This window comes from Meriones unguiculatus, chromosome 18 (genome assembly GCF_030254825.1).
Source record: "Meriones unguiculatus strain TT.TT164.6M chromosome 18, Bangor_MerUng_6.1, whole genome shotgun sequence".
Classification (NCBI taxonomy): domain Eukaryota; kingdom Metazoa; phylum Chordata; class Mammalia; order Rodentia; family Muridae; genus Meriones; species Meriones unguiculatus.
The window spans coordinates 3,192,077-3,214,583 of NC_083365.1; the positions used below are offsets into that span (position 1 = coordinate 3,192,077).

Sequence of the window (22,507 nt, forward strand, 5' to 3'; positions counted from 1 at the left end):
AATCAGAAATGGAATGTCATCCTTCTGATTGTGGCCATGTTCTCACTACTCCACACTGTCTTCTCCTGATATTCGCAATGTATTCATGATATAATATTTTCCAATTCCCTTAAGGGACATTGAGCCTCTGTGCCCCTTACTAGGGTACCTACTTGGAAACTGTAGATAATAGTCTTCCTTTGAACAGGGGATCTAGGTCCTCTCAATGCATGACCCTTAGTTGGAGTATCAGCCTCTGCAGGCCCCCACCGCCCCAGGTATTTTGACTCTGTTGTTCTCTTTATGTAGTTCCTGTTCCCTCCAGGTCTTTCTTTTTTTTTTAAATTAACTTTTTAGTTTTTATATTAATTACAGTCTATTTACTTTGTATTCCAGCTCCCTCTTTCTTTCCCTCCCAATCCCGCCTTCCTTCTCTCATCTTTTCCCTGCCCCTCCCTAAATCCACTGATAGGTGAGTTCCTCCTCCCCTTCCATCTGACCCTAGCTTATCAGGTCTCATCAGGACTGGCTGCAATGTCTTCTTCTGTATCCTACCTAGGCTGCTCCTCCCACGAAGGGTGGAGAGGTCAAAGAGCCAGCCACTGAGTTCATGTCAGAGACAATCCCTGTTCCCCTTACTAGGAAACCAACTTGGACACTGACCTGCCATGGGGCTACGTCCAAGCAGGGGTTCTAGGTTATAGCCATGTATGGTCCTTGGCTGGAGAATCAGTCTCAGAAGAGACCCCTGTACCCAGATATATTTGGTCCTTGTGGAGCTCCTGTCCTCTCCAGGTCTTACTAACTCCCCCTTCTTTCATATGACTCCCTGCACTCTGCCCAAAGTTTGGTTATGAGTCTCATGATCTGCTTGCTCAAATACACAACAAGGACATTTGTTCAACCATGTTCATAGCAGCTTTATTCGTAATAGCCAGAACCTGGAAACAAACCAGATGTCCCTCAACAGAGGAATGGATACCCTCCAGTTCTTTCTATCTCCCTCTTCTTCCATAAGGATTCCAGCACTCTGCTCAAAGTTTGGCTATGGGTCTCAGCATCTCCTTCGATACGCTGGTGGGTAGCATCTTTCCTAGATCCTCTGTGGAAGGTTCCTATTCTGTTCCTTGTCTCTTCCTACTTCTAATGTCTATCCTGTTTGCCCTTCTAAGTGAGGATTAAGCATCTTCCCTAGGTCCTCCTTGTTGTTTAGCTTCTTTAGGACTATAGCTTTTAGTATGTTTATCCTATATTATATGGCTAATATCCAATTATAAGTGAGTATATATCATGTGTCTTTCTGCTTCTGGGTTATCTCACTCAAACATGAACTCAGTGGCTGGCTCTTTGATCCTCTCTCCCTGGCAGGTGCAGCCTTGCCATGCCACAGAGGAAGATGATACAGCCAGCCTTGATGAGTCCTGATAAGGTAGGGTTAGATAGGAGGGGAGGATGTCCTTCCCTCTCAGGGCACTAGGAAAAAGACATAGGGAAAGAAGAGGGAGGGTGGGTGGGAATGGGAGGAGATGAGGTGAATAGATTGTAATAAATAAATATATAAATAAAATAAAATTTAAAAGAAACAATTGAGCTATATTATTATCATGTTTGTACACAGAAATATCAGATGAGGTTTTGGGAGTTTTTAGAAACTTAAGTCATCTGCTCCAAGCTATAGAATAATAGATACTCTTGTATTGAGCAGGTCTGCAAGAGTCAGGAGACAATTTTCTGATATCTCACTCCATTTTTTTCCTAATGCAGCCCTATTCAGACCATAAGTCATCCATTGGCATACTTTCTTCTAAGGTTAATAGCTAGTGGCTGATTCGTGATCATTTAGTTTGTTTAGTCTTCCTGTTCTTTGGTGATATTTCATAAGTAGTTTTGGAACTTATAGTATAGACAACTAGGAGAAAGGAATCTGAGATCTGAGGAGAAAAACTAATGTACAACTTACATATTTGTTGTTTTTATTCATAGTTAGATAATTTCTGAAACTGCAAATGGAATTAATAAGCTAGAGTTATTTTAAATATTTTAAATAGTATTCTACCGTTTACAGGTGTGAGCATGTACATATGTTCACAAACATGTGCTTCTTGACTGATACATGTCAGTAATATGTGTAAAAATATCTCACTCTTTTCTTCTGTGTGTTCAAGTTGAAAAGCATGGAAAATCCTGTGGGTAATGCATTTTACTAACTTAATAACTAAGTTTGATAACGGCACAATTACCATAGGAAATATCACTGCAATTTCAAGCCAGATATAGCATCATAATTTTAGGAGCTGAGCATATACATTTTATCTGAACAATTCTTCTTCACAACATGTAGCAGTTTCCTTTTTCATGTATAGAGAGCTCTTGATTTTAAATATTGCATAAGTTTTCCCTGCCTCAGTTTGACTGATCTTTGACTATCACTCTGAATTTTTTTCTGTTTTGTTTGTTTGTTTTTTGTTTTTTGGGTTTTTTTTTTTTGTATTCTCAATGAAATTAAAGCACCGAAAACAATTTTGGAAATGGCCTTAATAAATTATTGGTGACTACAAAACTACAAACTGGACTGAAGCAAATGTTTATCACCACTGACGAATTATACACTCTCTATTGGGCACCCACCTTTTTCTTGGAAAACATGCAAAATCAGAGTTGTGTAACTGAATTTGTCTTCCTGGGACTTTCAGAGAATCCAAATGTTCAAAAGCTAATATTTATCATATGCTTACTTGTTTACATTGTAACTATTGGGAGCAACATGATGATTGTGGTGACTATTGCCTGTAGCCCTACACTGCAGGGCTCCCCCATGTACTTCTTCCTGGCTTTCCTGTCTTTATTGGATGCAAGCTTCTCCTCTGCCATGACACCCAAGATGATGGTGGATTCACTCTATGAGAGAAAAACTATCTCCTTTGAAGGATGCATAATACAACTTTTTGCTGAACACTTCTTTGGTGGGGCTGAGATGATTGTTCTGACAGCCATGGCCTATGACCGCTATGTGGCCATTTGTAAGCCTTTACACTACTCTTCCATCATGACACGGAGGCTCTGTGGCACTCTGGTTGGGGTGGCCTGGGCAGGAGGATTTTTACATTCTACTGTACAAATTGTCTTCACTTTGCAGCTGCCCTTTTGTGGACCCAATGTCATTGATCACTTCATGTGTGACTTATCCCCATTACTGGAACTTGCCTGCACTGACACTCACATCTTTGGCCTTTTGGTAGTTGCCAACAGTGGATTGATCTGTATCATAATCTTTTTCTTGTTGCTTGTCTCATACTGTTTTATCTTAGTCTCTCTGAGATCCCACAGTTCTGAAGGGCGATGGAAAGCTCTGTCTACTTGTGGGTCCCACATTGCTGTTGTTGTCCTGTTCTTTGTCCCATGCATATTTATATATGCAAGGCCTCACACTGCTTTCTCCTTTGACAAAATGGTAGCAATATTTTACACCATGCTATCCCCTTTGCTTAATCCTATGATTTACACTTTTAGGAATAAGGATATGAAAAATGCCATACGTAAAGTGTGGAATCAACTGATAACAGTTTCCAATGAAAAGTAAATATATGCTACAGTTCATCAAAATTAATATAAAGAGTAAAAAAATCAAAATTGTTGCACACAACTACTACAGTGTGTTTATTACCTATAATAAGCTAATGCAATTCTCTAGAACTGGCATTATTTTGGGGTTTAGAGAATGTTGTTTTCCCTTTTATATTAGGCAAGTTCTCTGAATTGGAAAAAATTATATGTGTAAATTAAAAAAATTATTTCATACTTACTTATAATATATTAACTAAAGGAAGCTAATCAAAACTATCAGTTGAAATAGTGGCCATTCATGCTTTCAAAAATTCTGAAGTTCAAAATGTCATAGACATTTGTATAAAATTTTGTTCAACCTATATAAAGAAGAAGAAACATCAATTTATGATGATGACTTAAGTAACAGCCAGAGGGTTAGGGTTAGGGATAGACAGAAGAAAAATTTTCTCATAAGTACTGTTGCTCCATGTCTGTTGTGACTACATTATTTCCCTGGAGCCCTTTGCAATTTGCTATAGATTTTGAATCACTTCTTGATGTCTTGAGAGTTAATACTTGGTTGGCCCATTCCTTTCTGTATATCTTTTCTTCTTGGGTTGACTGTAACTTTATGCTAGTCATCCCTGGGAAAGAAGGTGGAAAGTGCCCATTAGTGTTTACCAATGTGTATCTCCAATGAAAAATCACCCAGAAGAATTCTAGGGAACCCTCAGAATTAACCAACCTGACCATTCATGCTCACTTCAAGAGATAGGACCAATACATGTAACCTGAGGCCAGATAATTCATGGGATATATAGAAAAACAAATGCCATTATCTGCCTACATGTTCATAGCAATAAACTGATTCTTAATGAATTAAAGATCAGTGTCTCAATTAACTCTGAACAGGAAAACTTTTCTTACAGTAAATGGTAATTAACAGCAATATTCACAACTAGACAAAGTACAGACTGTAACATGCTTTGGAGCACACCTCTCCCCTCAAGGTTCAGATATCTATCTGGACAAGGAGACAGATCTTAACTAGAACTAATGGATGAATTTATGGAAACACAAATTTCCAGACACAAGAGGGCAGATACACGTATGAACTCAGATTATAGAGAGCATACATAGAATCACCACAATATAAATCCCAGCACAGAGCAGGGAAAGTGGGCACAAAATCCCACCTCTAGCCAAGAAGCTATGTGCAATTGTTAGCTTCTGGGAAAGGGTAAATCCATTTTCTTTAATGGAGCAACACTAAGCATATAGAACAAATGAAAGGGAAATCTCATACTCAGAAGTTAATCGACATAAAATGGGACTCCAGATATATTTTTTATATAATTTCAATTTGTGGTAATTTTATCTTATTGATTTTCCTTTTTTTTTTTCTTGAGAGAGAAAGGTAGAGGGAAGAACAGGACATTGGTTGGGTAGGGAGGTGGGGAGAATCTGGGAAGAATTAAGGAAAAACAATGAGTATGATAAAATAAGTTGCAGGGAAAAAATAACAAAAAAGAAAAGCTAGGAAAAACTTAATTTAAAAAGAAGTGCTGATGTCACATTGATCCCAATGATTGGAAAACCCATCAGGACTTAGGAGATGCAGACAGTAGAGTAGTCATAGGACTTCATCACTGCTGTTTCTATATCGCTTGGCTTTGGATTTTATTGTTGTTTAGCTATCATCATTGTTTACATCTTTTTCTACTATTATGTTTCATTTAATTTACTTTTTTAATTAATTTTTAATTTTTTTATATTAATTACAGTTTATTCACTTTGTATCCCACCTGTAGCCCCTTGCCTTGTCCCCTCCCAATGCCATCTTCTCTCCCTCTCCTCCACCCATGTCCCTTCCCCAGTCCACTGCAAAAGGAGGCCCTCCTCTCCTTTTCTCTGACCCTAGCCTGTCAGGTCTCATCAGGACTGGCTGCATTATCTTCCTTTGTGGCCTGGGAAGGCTGCTCCTCCATTAGGGGGAGGTAATCAAAGAGCAGGCAATTGAGTTCATGTCAGAGACAGTGGGTTACTAGGGAACCCACTTGAACACTGAGCTGCCATGGGCTACATCTGTGTAGGAGTCCTAGGTTATCTCCATGCATGGTCCTTGGGTGGAGTATCGGTCTCAGAAAACACCCCTGTGTCAAGATTTTTTGGTTCTGTTGATCTACTTGTGGGGCTCCTCCTTCTTGGTTACCTCCTTTAGGTTTTAGTATGTTTATCTTATATTATATGTCCAATATTCACTTATAAATGAATGTATACCATGTGTGTCTTTCTGATTCTGGGATACCTCACTCAGGATGATCTTTTCTAGTTTCCACCATTTGCCCGCAAATTTCATGATTCCCTTGTTTTTAATTGCTGAGTAGTACTCCATTGTGTAAATGTGCCACAATTTCTGTATCCATTCCTCAGTTGAGGGACATCTGGGTTATTTACAGCTTCTGGCTATTAGAAATAAAGCTACTACAAACATGGCTGAGCAAATGTCCTTGTTGTGTACTTGAGCATCTTTTGGATATATGCCTAAGAGATAGCTGGATCTTGAGGTAGTACTATTCCTAATTGTCTGAGAAAGCATCAGATTGATTTCCAAAGTCGTACAATTTGACATTCCTATCAGAAATGAAGGAGAATTTCCCTTTCTCCACATCCTCTCCAGCATGTGTTCTCACTTGAGTCTTTGATCTTAGCCATTCTGATGGGTATAAGGTGAAATCTCAGGGCTGTTTTGATTTGCATTTCCCTGATAGCTAAGGATAAGAATATTTTAATATCAAGATATTTATGGAACACACAGTGCTAGCTATTATCATTTTATGTCTTCTATAGGTGAACTGGGAAAACACTAAGCTGGAAGGTATCTTTCCACGTTCAAACAGCTCCTGTGAATAGTATTTATTTTCTGTTTTAATTGCAGACCCAGATTCACAGTTGTGTTTGCAGGGTCACCAGAGGCCTCTGAGATGCATATCCTTCTTTAGACAGATCATATATTCAGATATACACTAACATTTGGTTTTGGATATGGTTTTCATCCATTTTGTTTTCTTTGAAGCAAAAGCATAAGCTTTCTGGAAGCAAGTTCTATTAAAAATGCTCACCTTCCTTGTAGCTCACCTTCTGAGTGGCAGCTCAGGGACTCTGAAACAAGTTGACTTTCAGTGTACTCAGTCTCACTCTAGTTCCACACTAATTGTTCACCAATCGTTCTTACTCCATGGTGACTGTAGTTGCTGTTGCTTGCTATCTATCCTCTTGTTATGTCATCATCCTACCCAAGCTTCTACTCTGCCTTGCCTGTGTGTGGATAGCTTTGACTTCTTTGAAGTAAAAAGACAGAACATTCTGTATTTCTCAAATATCTGCTGAACTGTTTAGGCAATGAAATGGAGTGCATCTAAAGGATAATGCCAATATCAATATTGGCATTAATATCAATGTCAATGATTCAGAAACTACACAGGTAGAAAGAACATATGATCTCAAACAAGGAATAAAATGTTGTGCTTGATTATTCCAAAATGACAGAATCAAAACTATCATTGAATCCTTTGCATATAGCAAAATCTTTACCTTTTTCCAGTCTTGATTTAGAAATAGTCATAATCAATTCTAAAGAAATTTCTAAAGAAATGTCTTCAATGAAAATGAAGACACAACATACCCAAACTTGTGGGACACAATGAAGGCAGTGCTAAGAGGAAAGTTCATAGCACAAAGTTCCTTCAAGAAGACATTTGAGACAGCGCATTCAAGCAACTTAATGGCTCACTTAAAAACCCTAGAAAAAAAAAAGAAGCAGACACACCAAAAAGGAGTAAACGGCTGGAAATAATCAAACTCAGGAATGAAATCAATCAATTAGAAACAAATAAAACATTTCAAAGAATCAATGAAACCAAGAGCTGGTTCTTTGAGAAAATCAACAAGATAGACTAACCCTTAGCCAAGCTAACTAAAAGGCACAGAGACACCATCCAAATCACCAAAATCAGAAATGGAATGTATAATGGAATGTGCCTACAAGGACCACGGGCTTTCCTGGTCAGGATGGGAACCCTGGGGCCAATGGCATTCCTGGCATACCTGGGATCCCTGGTCGGGATGGATTCAAAGGAGAGAAGGAGGAATGCTTACAGGAAAGCTTCGAGGAGTCCTGGACCCCAAACTACAAGCAGTGCTCATGGAGCTCACTCAACTATGGCATAGATCTTGGGAAAATTGCGGAGTGCACATTCACCAAGGTGCACTCCAACAGTGCTCTCTGAGTTCTGTTCAGTGGCTCCTTCCGGTTGAAATGCAGAAACGCATGCTGTCAGCACAGGTACTTTACATTTAATGGAGCTGAATGCTCTGGGCCTCTTCCCATTGAAGCCATCATCTATCTGGACCAAGGAAGCCCTGAATTAAATTCAACTATTAATATCCATCGTACTTCCTCTGTGGAAGGACTCTGCAAAGGGATTGGCGCCGGGCTGGTAGATGTGGCCATCTGGGTGGGCACTTGTTCCGACTACCCCAAAGGAGACGCTTCTACTGGATGGAACTCTGTATCTCGCATCATAATTGAAAAACTACCAAAATAAACCCTCTGAGGTTTTCACCCCCTAAATCCTTTATTCTAAGAATCAAGCCTCTGAATGGGTCATTTAAACAACAGTTAAGATGTCACTTTATGTACCTAGCTGAATAAAAAAGCACAGTTAAATATGTTTACAGACCAAAGTGTGATCTCACACTTTAAAATCTAGAATGATCCGTTTTATTTCAACAAAAGGTGGTTTCAGGATTTTTTTCTTCATTGATTACTTTTTTCATGTTTCTTTTCTTTGAATCTATATATTGGAATATCGTTATGGTCCTTAGTAGTTCCAGTCATCAACATTTTAACGCATACAAAAGTTATGCTTTTGTAAGAGTTGTACAGAATTATTTTATATGTATTAAATAAAATGCTTCAAACAAAAAAATAAAAAAATACTCACAAACCGACTACAAGAACACATCAAAGATATCATCCACCATGACCAACTAGGCTTCATCCCAGGTATGCAGGGGTGGTTCAATATACAGAAATCCACCAATGTGATCCACCATATTAACAAACTGAAAGAAAAAAAAAACACATGATAATCTCCCTAGATGCTAAAAAAGCATTTGACAAAATCCAACATCCATTCATGTTTAAAGTATTGGAGAGATCAGGGATACAAGGCACATATCAAAACATATCAAAGGCGATATACAGCAAACCTATAGTCAACATCAAACTGAACTGAGAGAAACTTAAAGCAATCCCGCTGAAATCAGGGACAAGACAAGGCTGCCCACTCTCTCCATATCTCTTCAACATAGTTCTAGAATTCCTTGCAAGAGCAATAAGACAGTTGAAGGAGATCAAGGGGATAAAAATTGGAAAGGAAGAAGTCAAAGTATCACTATTTGCAGATGATATGATAATATACATGAGTGACCCCAAAAACTCTACCAGGGAACTCCTACAGCTGATAAACACCTTCAGCAAAGTGGCCGGATACAAAATTAACTCAAAAAAAATCAGTAGCACTCCTGTATACAAAAGACAAAAGGGCTGAGAAAGAAATTAGGGAAACAACACCCTTCACAATAGCCATAAATGACATAAGGTACCTTGGAATAACCCTAACCAAGGAAGTCAAAGTCTTGTATGAAAAAAACTTCCAGTCTCTGAAGAAAGAATTAGAAGAAGATATCAGAAGATGGAAAGATCTCCCATGCTCATGGATTGGCAGGATTAACATAGTAAAAATGGCCATCTTGCCAAAAGTAATCTACAGATTCAATGCAATTCCCATCAAATTACCAACACAATTCTTTACAGATCTGAAAGAAAAATTCTCAACTTCATATGGAATAACAAGAAACCCAGAATTTCTAAAACAATCCTCTACAATAAAAGATCTTCTGGAGGTATCTCCATCCCTGATCTTAAGTTGTACTATAGAGCAACAGTTTTAAAAACTGCATGGTACTGGCATAGAAACAGAATGGTGGATCAATGGAACTGAAAAGAGGACCCAGAAATAAACCCACACACTTATGGACACCTGAAATTTGACAAAGATGCCAAAACCATACAATGGAAAAAAAGAGGGCATCTTCAACAAATGGTGCTGTTCCAACTGGATGTCTACATGTAGAAAAATAAAAATAGATCCATACTTCACCCTGCACAAAACTGAAGTCCAAGTGGATCAAAGACTTCAACATAAAACCAGACACATTAAATCGGCTAGAAAAAAAAGTGGGGATTACCCTAGAACTCATTGGTACAGGAGAAAACTTCCTGAAAAGAACACCAATAGCACAGGCTCTAAGAGCAACAGTCAATAAAAATGGGACCTCATGAAACTGAAAAGCTTCTGCTCAGTGAAGGACACCGTCATCAAAAGAAAGCCACTGCCTACAGATTGGGAAAGAATCTTCACCAACCCTTTATCTGACAGAGGACTCATATCCAGTATATATAAAGAACTAAAGAAGCTGAAAAGCAGCAAACCAAGTAATCCACTTAAAAATGGGGTACAGCTAAACACAGAATTCTCTGTAGAGGAATATCGAAGGATAGAGAAGCACTTAAAGAAATGCTCAACCTCGTTAGCCATTAGGGAAATGCAAATCAAAACGACCCTGAGATTTCACCTTACACCCATCAGAATGGCCAAGATCAAAAACTCAAGTGATAACACATGCTGGAGAGGTTGTGGAGAAAGGGGAACTCTTCTCCACTGCTGGTGGGAATGTAAACTTGTACAACCACTCTGGAAATCAATCTGGCGTTTTCTCAGACAACTAGGAATAGCGCTTCCCCAAGATCCAGCCATACCACTCCTGGGCATATATCCAAAAGAGGCTCAAGTACACAAAAAGGACATTTGCTCACCCATATTTGTAGCAGCTTTATTTGTAATAGCCAAAAGCTGGAAACAGCCCAGATGCCTCTCAACTGAAGAATGGATGCAGAAATTGTGGTACATCTATATGGTGTAATATTACTCAGCAATGAAAAATAAGGAAATCATGAAATTTGCAGGTAAATGGTGGAACCTGGAAAGGATCATCCTGAGTGAGTTGTCCTAGAAGGAAAAAGACACACATGGTATATACTCACTCATATAGATATACAACATAGGACAAACCCACTAAAATATGTGCATCTAAAGAAACTAAGCAAGAGAGAGGACCCTAACTAAAATGCTCAATCCCCATCCTGAAAGGCAAAGAGGATGGACATCAGAAGAAGAAGAAAACAGGAAACAACCTAGGAACCTTCTACAGAGGGCTTCTGAAAGCCAGAAGAAGAAAACAGGAAACAAACTATGAACCTACCACACAGGGCCTCTGAAAGCCTCTGCCCTACAAATAATCAAAGCAGATGCTGAGCCTGATGGGCAACTGTTGGGCAGAGTGAATGGAATTTTATGTAAGAAGTGGGAAATAGTAAGAGCTGGAGAGGACAGGGTCTCCACAAGGAGAGCAACAGAACAAGAAAATTTGAACACAGGGAACTTCCCAGAGACTCATACTCCAACCAAGGACTATTCATGGAGATAACCTAGAACCCCTACACAGATGTAGCCCAGGGCAGTTCAGTGTCCAAGTGGGTTACATAGTAATGGGAAGAGGGACTGCCTCTGACATAATCTGATTGGCCTGCTCTTTGATCCCCTCCCCCTGGAGGGGAGCAGCCTTACCAGGCCATAGTAGAAGACAATGCAGCCACTTTTGATGTGAACTGATAGACTAAGATCAGAAAGGAGAGGAGGACCTCTCCTATCAGTGGACTTGGGGAAGGGCATGCATGCAGAAGGGGGAGGGAGGGTGGGATCGGGAGGGGAGGAGGGAGGGGCTTATGGGGGGATACAAAGTGAATAAAGTATAATTAATAAATAATTTAAAAAATGGTTAAAAAAAAGAAATTTTGAAAACACTGTACAGACAGTGTAAATCTACCTTGAGTTGGATGTCTCTTTTTCAAAAATAAGCTTGCTTATAAAAATATGATTTTAATTGATGTATTATGCTTGTTTGTGTGTGTTCACTTGAGTATGTGTATATGTTTCAAAATATTGCCGTTTTTATTTTCACGATTAGAATAAATTTAACACTCAAGAAAGTTTGAGATTCAGTTAAATTATTTTGATCATTTACAGAACAAACTTTATTACAATTGCTCTTATTTACAGGTGTTAGGAGCTCATACTGTATAATCAGAAACACTGTCTCTAAATTTTGACTCAAAATTTTATGATTTATGCTGTTGATATTTTATATGAATATGCAAATATAAACTCTACCTATGATTGTATTTTCACTACATCTTTTCATAGATAAATCTGAAGATCTGCCGGATTTCTGAAGATTCATTTTTGTTGTTGTTGTTGTTTTGTTTTGCTTGTTTTGTTTTAAGACATGGTTTCTCTGTGTATCCTTGGCTGTCCTGGACTTGCTTTGTAGACCAGGCTGGCCTTGAGCTCACAGAGATCCACCTGTCTCTCCCTCCCTGAGTGCTGGGATTACAGGCATGAGCCACCATGCCCGGCTAGTGATGTCATCTTAAGGGTTGTGTCCACCCTCTTTCCAATTCCTTTCCAGTTACTCAGACCTGCAGCTCAGCTCCAGTATCAGGTTGACTGTCTCTCAGACTCTTAAGCCCTAGCTAGTGTTTAAGTGTTTCCTTTCCCGTCAACCTGCAAAAGGCTAGTCTCCTCTAGGAGCCAGCTGGCCTTATGTAGAGCCAGAAGCAGGGCAATTTTTTGTCTCAGTGGTAGCAGGCCTGGCACACACTTGCAGTGGATGTGAGTATGGCTTCATTCTGCCTGCTCCCCAGCCACCTGGCCCACTTTGGCCAGAAACAGTGATCCCATCACAGACAATAAACCCTCCAGAGCTGACTTAGTCACAGGACCCAAGTCCCATTGTCTGCCAGCTCAAAGAAGCCTGGGGGCACTGGAGCAGCTCAAGGTTTGGAGATCTATTGGCCTGAGCCCCAGCTGCCTGGCCTACCTGAGTCACAAACAGTGAGCCAGCAGAGACAGTGAACTTAACAGTGCATCCTTCGCATCTTAATCTCCAGCACCCACTCTTGACCACTGGACATCTCTCATAGTAAGGGGAACAGAAACTATTTCTGATAGGAACTCAAGGCAGGATCTTTGACCTCTCCACCCCCCAAGGGAGGAGCTGTCTTGTTAGCCACAGAGGATGACTTTGCAGCCAGTCCTGAAGATACCTGATAAAACAGGGTCAGATGAAAGGGGAGGAGGTCCTCCCCAATCAGTGGACTTGGAAAGGGACAGGGAGGAGATGAGGGATGGAGGGAGGGTTTGGGAGAGAATGAGGGAGCGGGATACAGCTGGGATACAGAGTAAATAAAATATAACTAATAATACTAATAATAAAAAAATAAAAAATAAAAATAATTCAAGAGAAAAAAAAGGCTGCGATGTTAGATTTCAAACCCAGGTCGCCTAACTCTAACCCTGTTAATATACAGGCAATTCCACTGGCCTGCTCTCAGGGACCTAGCTATTGCTTACATCATCACCTGCTGCCACCAGGCACTCCAGATTTGTGCTGTGGGATAAAGGGACCCACCAAGTACCCCAAATATCTATCTCTCTCCCACATTCCTCCTTCTCTTCTCTTCCTTCTTCCTCTCTTTCTCTGTCTCTCTCTGCTCCCCCATAGGTCTCCCTGTTTCCATGGTGATTTTCCTGGCCCCATTCTCTGAGGCCAGCGAACCCTACCCAAGAGCTGCCCCAAATAAATCTATTTTTACTTTTAATAAAAGGAAACAAAAAGAAGCACACAAATGCCCAATCACAACCAACTCCATAATACAAGGAACTCTCTATTATCTATTAACATCACTGACTCAACTCTCCAATAAAATGATACAGACTAATAGAATGGTCTCAGAAACAGTATCAGACATTCTGCTGCATTTAAAAAACATACCTCTGCAACAAAGCTAGACACTGCCTCAGAATTAAACTGTGGAAAAAAAGTTTTCCAAGCAAATGGGCCCAAGGAGGAAGGTGGAGTAGTCATCCTAATATCTAATAAAATAGATTTTACCCAAAATTAATCAAAAAAGATGGGGAGGGACACTTCATTCTCATCAAAGAAAAAAATCCACCAAGAGGGTATGACAATCCTGAACATCTATGACCCAAATATAAGGGCCCCTGCATTTGTAAAATATATCTTATTAAAGCTTAAATCACACATTGATCCCAACACCTTAACAGTGGGAGACTTCAACATCTCACTCTCACCAAGAGACAGATCACTGATACAGAAGCTAAATATAAATAATGACACTAACAGAGATACTAAATCAAATGGACATAAGAGATTCCACAGAATTTTTTACCCAAACACAAAAGAGTATACCTTCTTCTCAGCATCCCATGGAACCTTCTCATATGCTGAGACTCATAGCCAAACTTTGGGCAGAGTGCAGGAAATCTTATGATAGAAGGGGGAGGTAGAAAGACCTGGAGGGAACAGGGGCTCTACAAGGAGAGCAACAGAACCAAAAAATCTGGGCACAGGGGTCTTTTTGTGAGACTGATATCCAAACAAGGACCATGCATGGAGATAACCTGGAACCTCTACACAGATATAGCCCTTGGCAGCTCAGTATCCAAGGGGGTTCCCCAGTAATAGGATCAAGGACCATCTTTGACCTGAACTCATGGACTGGCTATTTGATCACCTCCACCTGAGGCAGGGGGGGGGCAGCCTTACCAGTCCACAGAAGAAGACAATGAAACCAATCCTCATGAGACCTGATAGACTAGGTTCAGATGGAAGGGGAGGAGGACCTCCACTATCAGTGGACTAGAGGAGGGGCATAGGAGAAGAGGGACAGAAGGCTGGATTGGGATGGGGCTACAGCTGGGCTACAAAGTGAATAAAATGTAATTAATAAAAGTAAAATAAAAATTTTAAAAATTGAGCATATAATTGGACACAAAGTAAGCCTCAACAGATACAAGAAGACTAAAAAGAATCCCTAGTATTAGACCACCATGGTCTAAAACTGGACTTCAACAATAACAGAAATAGCAAAAAGCCTATACACACACATGGAAACTGATTAACTCTCACTGAATGAGAGCTGTGTCAGGGAAGAAATGAAGAAATTAAAGTCTTCCTAGAATTCAATGAAAGTGAAGGCTTAGCTTAGCTTACCCAAACTTTTGGGACACAACGAAAGCATTGCCTTCATTAAAAAAATAAAAATGAGGTATCTCAATAAAGCAACTTAATGGTACACCTGAAAATACCAGGGAAAAAAAAGAAGCAGATACACCCAAGAGGAGCCGAAGGCTCGGAATAATCAAACTCATGGCTAAAATCAATATATTAGAAACAAAGAGAACAGCTCAAAGAATCAACAAAACCAAGAGATGATTCTTTGAGAAAATCAACAAGATAGACAAACTTTTTTTTTCCAGAAGAGAAAACGTTGATTTTATTTTTTTGCAATCCCAATAAGCAAAATGATTCATAAAACATCTAAAAGATGGGCACCAAAGCCAATACACACTAACCAATCTGGAAGACATTTTGTGAGGTTTTTTTAAAAGAAAAAAAATTCTATCTTGCTTCAGAAGTATGGGTTGTTATTATCGGGACTGATGAGGGCGATTGATGAAAGGACACTCAGTTTGCCTGAAAGGAAGACACTAGGACTTTGGGGTCAGCAGGAGTGGAGTGCAGAGCACAAGGAGAAATTAGCCTGCAGAGTCAAGGAGGGCTGTGCAGTGACCAGGACCTGAGGCGGCTGGGACTGATTGGAAGAGAAGGGTTTCTGTTGAAGAATGAATAAAAAGCTAAGAGATGGGGGAAGAATTTAGTAAGAGTATAAAAAAACTAAAGTTAAAGGGGGGAGGCAGAGCCAAGATGGCGACTAACACACAGCTTCTGAGCTGTGGAAGAGCTGAACGCTTGAGTTGGTGAGTGGAAGGACATCTGAACCCAGGAAAACAACGGTGAGGCTTTCTAAACAACAGGGATAATCGCATGAGGTGAAAACTTTGGTCTTGGGGGACTTGGTCACCCGGGGACTTGTTTGGGGAAGGAGAGAAACAATCCGTTGATCTCCCAGCACTCCCATCTCCCAGACCTCCCTCCTCCTTCACACAGCAGACTCATCGAAATTCTCAGTGCAGACCTAATTGCCTGGGGTCTGCAGCGGTTGAAGCGGAGCTCCTAGCCCTTTAGCAGCAACTGCCAGTGGTACCAAATGGCACCATCCACCCAGGGCTGGAGTCTGCTAGACACCATACTGGCTCTGCAGGATCGCTATCACTGACAGTACAGCCCGCCCAACTCCACAGTGACAGAGAATATGCTATATACTCACCAAACCAGACAGAAACACCATAAAAGCTAGGCACACCAGGTGCTGAGCCTCCCAAGCTTGGAGAGCACAGTGGAGAGCCCTCAGGACTTCCCAGAAAGCATCTGGACTGGCAACCCAGTCTCCAGATACAGCGGGATTTCCTAACCTGGCAGTAGAGCAGCACTGAGCTGGCATAGCTCACCAGTCCTTCAGCTTAAGACCAACCAGGGCCAAACCAGAGAACAGAGAACCTGGTTAGCCCGATCCCTGCTGATGTGACCACCTTGAGAGTGAGTACGCCCTTGCATGTCTGCAGAGCCCCAGATTCATGCCCCTTCTAAAATAGAAGCCAGGAATCAGTCCCCTCCCACCCACATACCCACTGTGGGAAACAGAGGGTCATTTGGGACATCAAGGCCCATGCACTGCAGGCCCAGACCCGCGGCACCATCATCCCAGAGTCCCGGGTCTGCTGGCTAACATACTGGCCCCGCAGGGATGCTCAGATACTGACTTCATGGCCCTTCCTATTCCTCAGTGACAGATATTACACTATATACGCACCAAAGCCAAGCAGACCTGCCATACAAGCTAAGCACACCAGGCCCTCGGCCTCCCAGGCTTGGAGAGTAGAGTGGAGGGCCTCCAGGTCTTACCAGAAAACATCTGGACTGGCATCCCAGTCTCCAGCTGCAGTGGGACCTCCTATCCTGACAGTGGCAGCAGCACTGAGCTGGTGGAGAACATCAAACAAGCAGGGCCAAACCAGAGAGCAGAGAGTCTAGATACCCCATTACTGCCAAGTGACCTGCCTGAGTGAGTGCACCCTTGAGAATCTGCAGAGCCCCAGATCTAAGGTCCTGCTTAAACAGAAGCCAGGCATCAAACCCCTCCCACCCACATACCCACTTTGGGAAACAGAGGGTCACTTGGGACATTGAAGACCCTGCTCTGTGGGTCCAATTGAGGAGTTAAGGTAGTTAATGCCAAAAAATGCACCACGACTATCACTAGCGCCTGCTACATATACAGTGCAGAGCCCCTCCCACACACTCAATGGTTCAACATTATCTATCACTCTGTCCCCTGAGACACACTTTCATGTACACTTCCACACACGCACACAAACATACACAAACACACACACACACACACACACGTGCACACCTGCATTTGCCCCATTTGTGCCTGTGTACTTTTCTCCCACAGGTACAGCTAGTTCTCAGCACACGCTGGGGACACAGAACCTCTCTCAGCTTCCTGAAGAACTCCCCAGATGCCAGAGAGAGAGACAGTACCAGTCTGAACTGCAGAACCCAAAACCAAACGGGGAAGGTTTCAGATAAGCCAATGGCCAGGGGTAGGCAAAAGAACACTTCCAACATAAATCAGGACATCATGACTTCACCAGCAACCCCAAAATTGATGGATACTCCAATTCATCAGAAGCATAAATGACTTTAAAGCTATGCTCACCCAACTATTTGAGGCTCATAAAAAAGAAACAAATAACATTCTCAGTACAATAACCATGCAAATTTAGTCAGTGAAGGAGGAAATGAACAAATCTTTCAAAGACTGGGCCAGTCAATTGGAGGTAAAGAAAGAAGAAATAGACAAAATTCTTAAAGAAATAGAGGCAAACATAGCCAAACAAATAGGGGCACAAGTAGAGATAAAATTAGTGGCATATAGAAAGGAAATGAACAAAAAAAATAGAGACCATCATAGAGAGACAGGAATCCACATTCAAACACATGAAGGAAATGGTGCAAGGCATGAAAGAATTAGATTCAATAAAGAAAACACAAACTGAGAAAATCCTTGAGCTGGAGAACTTGGAGAAAAGATCAGGAACCACAAAGGTAAGCATCACCAACAGAATACAAGAGATGGAAGAGAGAATCTCTGGAGCTGAAGATACACTCGCAGAAATTGATACTTCTCTCAAAGAAAAAGTGAAATCAGAAAAGTCCCAAACACAAAATATTCAAGAAATCAAGGATGCCATGAAAAGACAAAATCTAAGAATAATAGGGGAATTGATGAAAAAGAAGACTCCAGGCTCCAAGGTCCAGAAAATATTTTCAAGAAAATCATAGAAGAAAAATTTCCCAAGTTAAAGAAAGAGATGTCCATAAATATACAAAAGGCCTACAGAACACCAAATAGACTAGACCAGAAAAGAAACACATCACGTCACATCATAGTCAAAACACTAAATCTACAGAACAAAGAAAAGATATTAATAGTGCTTCCTCAAGATCCAGCCATACCACTCCTAGATATATATCCAAAAGAGGCTCAAGTACACAAAAAGGAAATTTGCTCAACCATGTTTGTAGCAGCTTTATTTGTAATAGCCAGAAGCTGGAAACAGCCCAGATGCCCCTCAACTGAAGAATGGATGCAGAAATTGTGGTACATCTATACAATGGACTATTACACAGAAATGAAAAATAAGGAAATCATGAAATTTGCAGGTAAATGGTAGGACCTGGAAAGGATCATCCTGAGTGAGTTGTCCCAGAAGCAAAAAGACACACACTGTATATACTCATTCATTTAAATATACAACATAGAATAAAACCACTAAAATCTGTACATCTAAACACACTAAGCAAAAGAGAGGACCCTAACTAAAATGCTCAATCCCCATCCTGAAAGGCAAAGAGGATGGACATCAGAAGAAGAAAACAGGAAACAACCTAGGAACCTGCCACAGAGGGGCAGCAGAAAGCCTCTGCTGTGCAGACTGTCAAAGCAGATGCTGAGCTTAATGGTGAACTGTCTGGCAGAGTGAACGGAATTTTATGTAAGAAGTGGGAAATAGTAAGAGCTGGAGAGGACAGGAACTCCACAAAGAGAGCAACAGAACAAGAAAATTTGAACACAGGGAACTTCCCAGAGACTCCAACCAAGGATTATTCATGGAAATAACCTAGAACCCTGACAATGCAGCCACTTCTAATGAGAACTGATAGACTAAGATCAGAAAGAAAGAGAGGAGGACCTCCCCTATCAGTGGACTTGGGGAGGGGCATGTGCGCAGAAAAGGGGAGAGGGTGGGAGTGGGAGGGGAGGAGGGAGGGGCTTATGGGGGGATACAAAATGAATAAAGTATAAATAATAAAGTTAAATGAATTTTTTTTTTTTAAAAAAAGCAGCAAGGGGAAAAGGCCAAGTAACATATGAAGGTAGAGCTTTCAGAATCAAACCAGACTTCTCTTCAGAAACAATGAAAACCAGAAAGGCCTGGGCAAGTGTCATGGAGACTCTAAGAGATCACAAATGTCAACCCAGACTACTATACCCTGCAAAGCTTTCAATCAACATAAATGGAGAAAACAAAATATTCCATGACAAAACTAAATTTATGCAATATCTACACAGCAAACCAAACCTACAGAAGATAGTAGAAGAAAAATTCCAATCCAACGAAAACAACTTCACCCAAGAAAACATGGCACACAGATAATATCCCAACAAAAATGAAAAGAAAACAAGCAATGAAACACAGTAAGACCGGTGACTCCATCAAAAAACAAACTAACATTTATTGGTCACTATTATCTATTAACATCAGTGGTCTCAACTCACCAATAAAAAGACAGTCTATCAGAATGGTTGCAGAAACAGGATCCAACATCTGCTGCATCCAAGAAATGTGCCTCTGCAACAAAGATAAACACTACCTCAGAGTAAAGGGCTGGAAAAATTTCTTTCAAGCTAATGAATCCAGAAAACAAGTTGGGGTAGCTATCTTAATATCTAATAAAAAAGACTTTCAACCAAAATTAATCAAAAAAGATGAGGAGGGACACTACATTCTCATCAAAGGAAAAATCCACCAAGAGGACATCACAATTCTGAACATCTATGCCCCAAATAAAAGAGCGCCTACATTCATAAACAAAATATTACTAAAACTTAAATCACACATCGATCCCAACACCTTGATAGTGGGAGACTTCAACACCCCACTTTCACCAAGGGACAGATCATCTAGACAGAAACCTAATAAGGAAATAAAGGCACTTACAGAGGTCCTAAATCAAATGGCCCTAATAGACATCTAAAGAACTTTCCACCAAAATGCAAGAGTATACCTTCTTTTCAGCACCTCATGGAACCTTCTCCAAAATAGACCATAAAGTTGGTCACAAAGCAAGCCTCAACAGATACAAGAAGATTGAAATAATACCCTGTATTCTATCTGACCACCATGGAATAATGCTGTACATCAACAACAATGGAATTAGAAAAAAGCCTATGGAAACTGAACAACTTGCTGCTCAGTGATAGCTGGGTTAAGGAAGAAATTAAGAAAGAAATTAAAGACTTCCTAGAATTCAATGGAAATGAAGGTAAAACATACCCTAATTTATGGGACACAATGAAAGCAGTGCTCAGAGGAAAATTCATAGCACTAAATGCCTTCAAGAAAAAATTTGTGACATATCATACAAGCAACTTAATGGCCCAACTGAAAACCCTAGAGAAAAAAGAAGCAAATGCACCCAAGAAGAGCAGACAGCTAGAAATAATCAAAATCAGGGCAGAAATCAATCAACTAGAAACAAATAAAACTATTCAAAAAATCAATGAAACCAAGAGCTGCTTCTTTGAAAAAAATCAACAAGATAGACAAACCTTAGACAAACTAACTAAAAGACAGAGAGAAACTATCCAAATCAGCAAAATCAGAAATGAAAAGGGGGACATAACTACAGACACTGAGGAAATCCAAAAAATCATCATGTCATACTACAAAAGCATATATGCCACAAAATTCAAAAATCTAAAAGAAATGGACAATTTTCTAGATAGATTCCATCTATCAAAATTAAGTCAAGGTCAGGTAGAAAGATTGAATAGACCTATGTCCCCCAAAGAAAAAGAAGCAGTCATCAACAGTCTCCCTTCCAAAAAAGAGTCCTGGGCCAGATGGATTCAGTGCAGAATTCTACCAGACCTTCAAAGAAGAGCTAACTCCAATTCTCTCCAAACTATTCCACAAAATAGAAACAGAAGGAACATTACCAAACTCATTCTATGAAGCTATAGTTACCTTGATATCTAAACCACAAAAATATCCAACAAAAAAAGAGAACTTCAGATCTATCTCTCTAATGAACATTGATGCAAAAATGCTCAATAAAATATTTGCAAAACGAATCCAAGAACACATCAAAGATATCATCACAATGACCAAGTAGGCTTCATCCCAGGCATGCAAGGGTGGTTCAACATATGGAAATCCATCAATGTAATCACCATATTAACAAACTGAAGAAGAAAAACCACATGATCATCTCCTTAGATGCTGAAAAAGCATTTGACAAAGTCCAACACCCATTCATGTTTAAAGTCTTGGAGATATCAGGGATACAAGGCACATATCTAAACATAGTAAAGGCAATATACAGCAAACCTATAGCCAACATCAAACTCAATGGAGAGAAACTTAAAGCAATTCAACTGAAGACAGGAACAAGACAAGGCTGCCCACTCTCTCCATATCTTTTCAACATAGTACTTGAAGTGCTAGGTAGAGCAATAAGACAACTAAAGGAGATCAAGGGGATACAAATTGGAAAGGAAGAGGTCAAAGTTTCACTATTCGCAGATGATATGATAGTATCATAGTATCATATTTTTGAGTGACCCCAGAAATTCAACCAGAGAACTCCTCCAGCTGATAAACACCTTCAGCAAAGTGGCAGGATACAAAATCAACTCAAAAAAGTCAGAAGCCCTCTTGTATACCAAAGACAAAAGGGCCGAGAAAGAAATAAGGGGAACAACACCCTTTCCAATAGCCACTGACCACATAAAGTACCTTGGGGTGACACTAACCAAGCAAGTGAAAGACCTGTTTGAGAAAAACTTCAAGTCTCTGAAGAAAAAAATTGAAGAAGATATCAGAAGATGGAAAGATGTCAGGTGCTCATGGATTGGTAGGATTAACATTGTGAAAATGGCCATCCTGCCAAAAACAATCTACAGATTCAACACAATTCCCATCAAAATACCAACTCAATGCTTTACAGAACTTGAAAAAAAGATTCTCAGCTTCATATGGAGAAACAAAATACCCAGAATCTCCAAAACAATCCTGTACAACAACAGATCATCTGTAGGTATCTCCATCCCAGATCTCAAGCTGTACTACAGAGCAATAGTAATAAAAACTATTGGCATAGAAACAGAATGGAGGATCATTGGAACTGAATAGAAGACCCAGAAATAAACCCACACACCTATGAATACTTGATTTTGAAAAAGGAGCCAAATCCATTCAATGGAAAAAAGACAAAATCTTCATCAAATGGTGCTGGTCCAACTGAATGTCTACATGCAGAAAAATGAAAATAGAACCATATCTATCACCTTGCACAAAACTAAAGTCCAAGTGGATTAAAGACCTCAACATAAAACCAGATAATCTAAATTTGTTAGAAAAAAAAAAGTGGGGAAAAGCCTAGAACTCATTGGCACAGGAGACAACTTCCTGAACAGAACACCAACAGCATAGGCTCTAAGAGCAACAATCAATAAATG

The 22,507-nt window shown here is 40.2% G+C and overlaps 1 protein-coding gene and 1 pseudogene across 1 annotated transcript; both read left to right on the top strand.

Annotated features, from left to right (window-relative positions):
* The first annotated feature begins 2,623 nt into the window (after positions 1-2,623).
* LOC110542924 (olfactory receptor 4C15-like) lies at positions 2,624-3,559 on the top strand. Its single transcript, XM_021629401.2, has one exon. The coding sequence runs from the start codon at positions 2,624-2,626 to the stop codon at positions 3,557-3,559; it is 936 nt and encodes a 311-aa protein (XP_021485076.1).
* Positions 3,560-7,548: 3,989 nt separating this feature from the next.
* LOC110542923 (collagen triple helix repeat-containing protein 1-like) lies at positions 7,549-8,144 on the top strand (annotated as a pseudogene).
* Positions 8,145-22,507: the final 14,363 nt, after the last annotated feature.

What these genes read in the sequence shown, in the direction of transcription:
- LOC110542924 (XM_021629401.2), top strand. Translation starts at nt 2,624, where the DNA reads ATGCAAAATCAGAGTTGTGTAACTGAATTTGTCTTCCTGGGACTTTCA.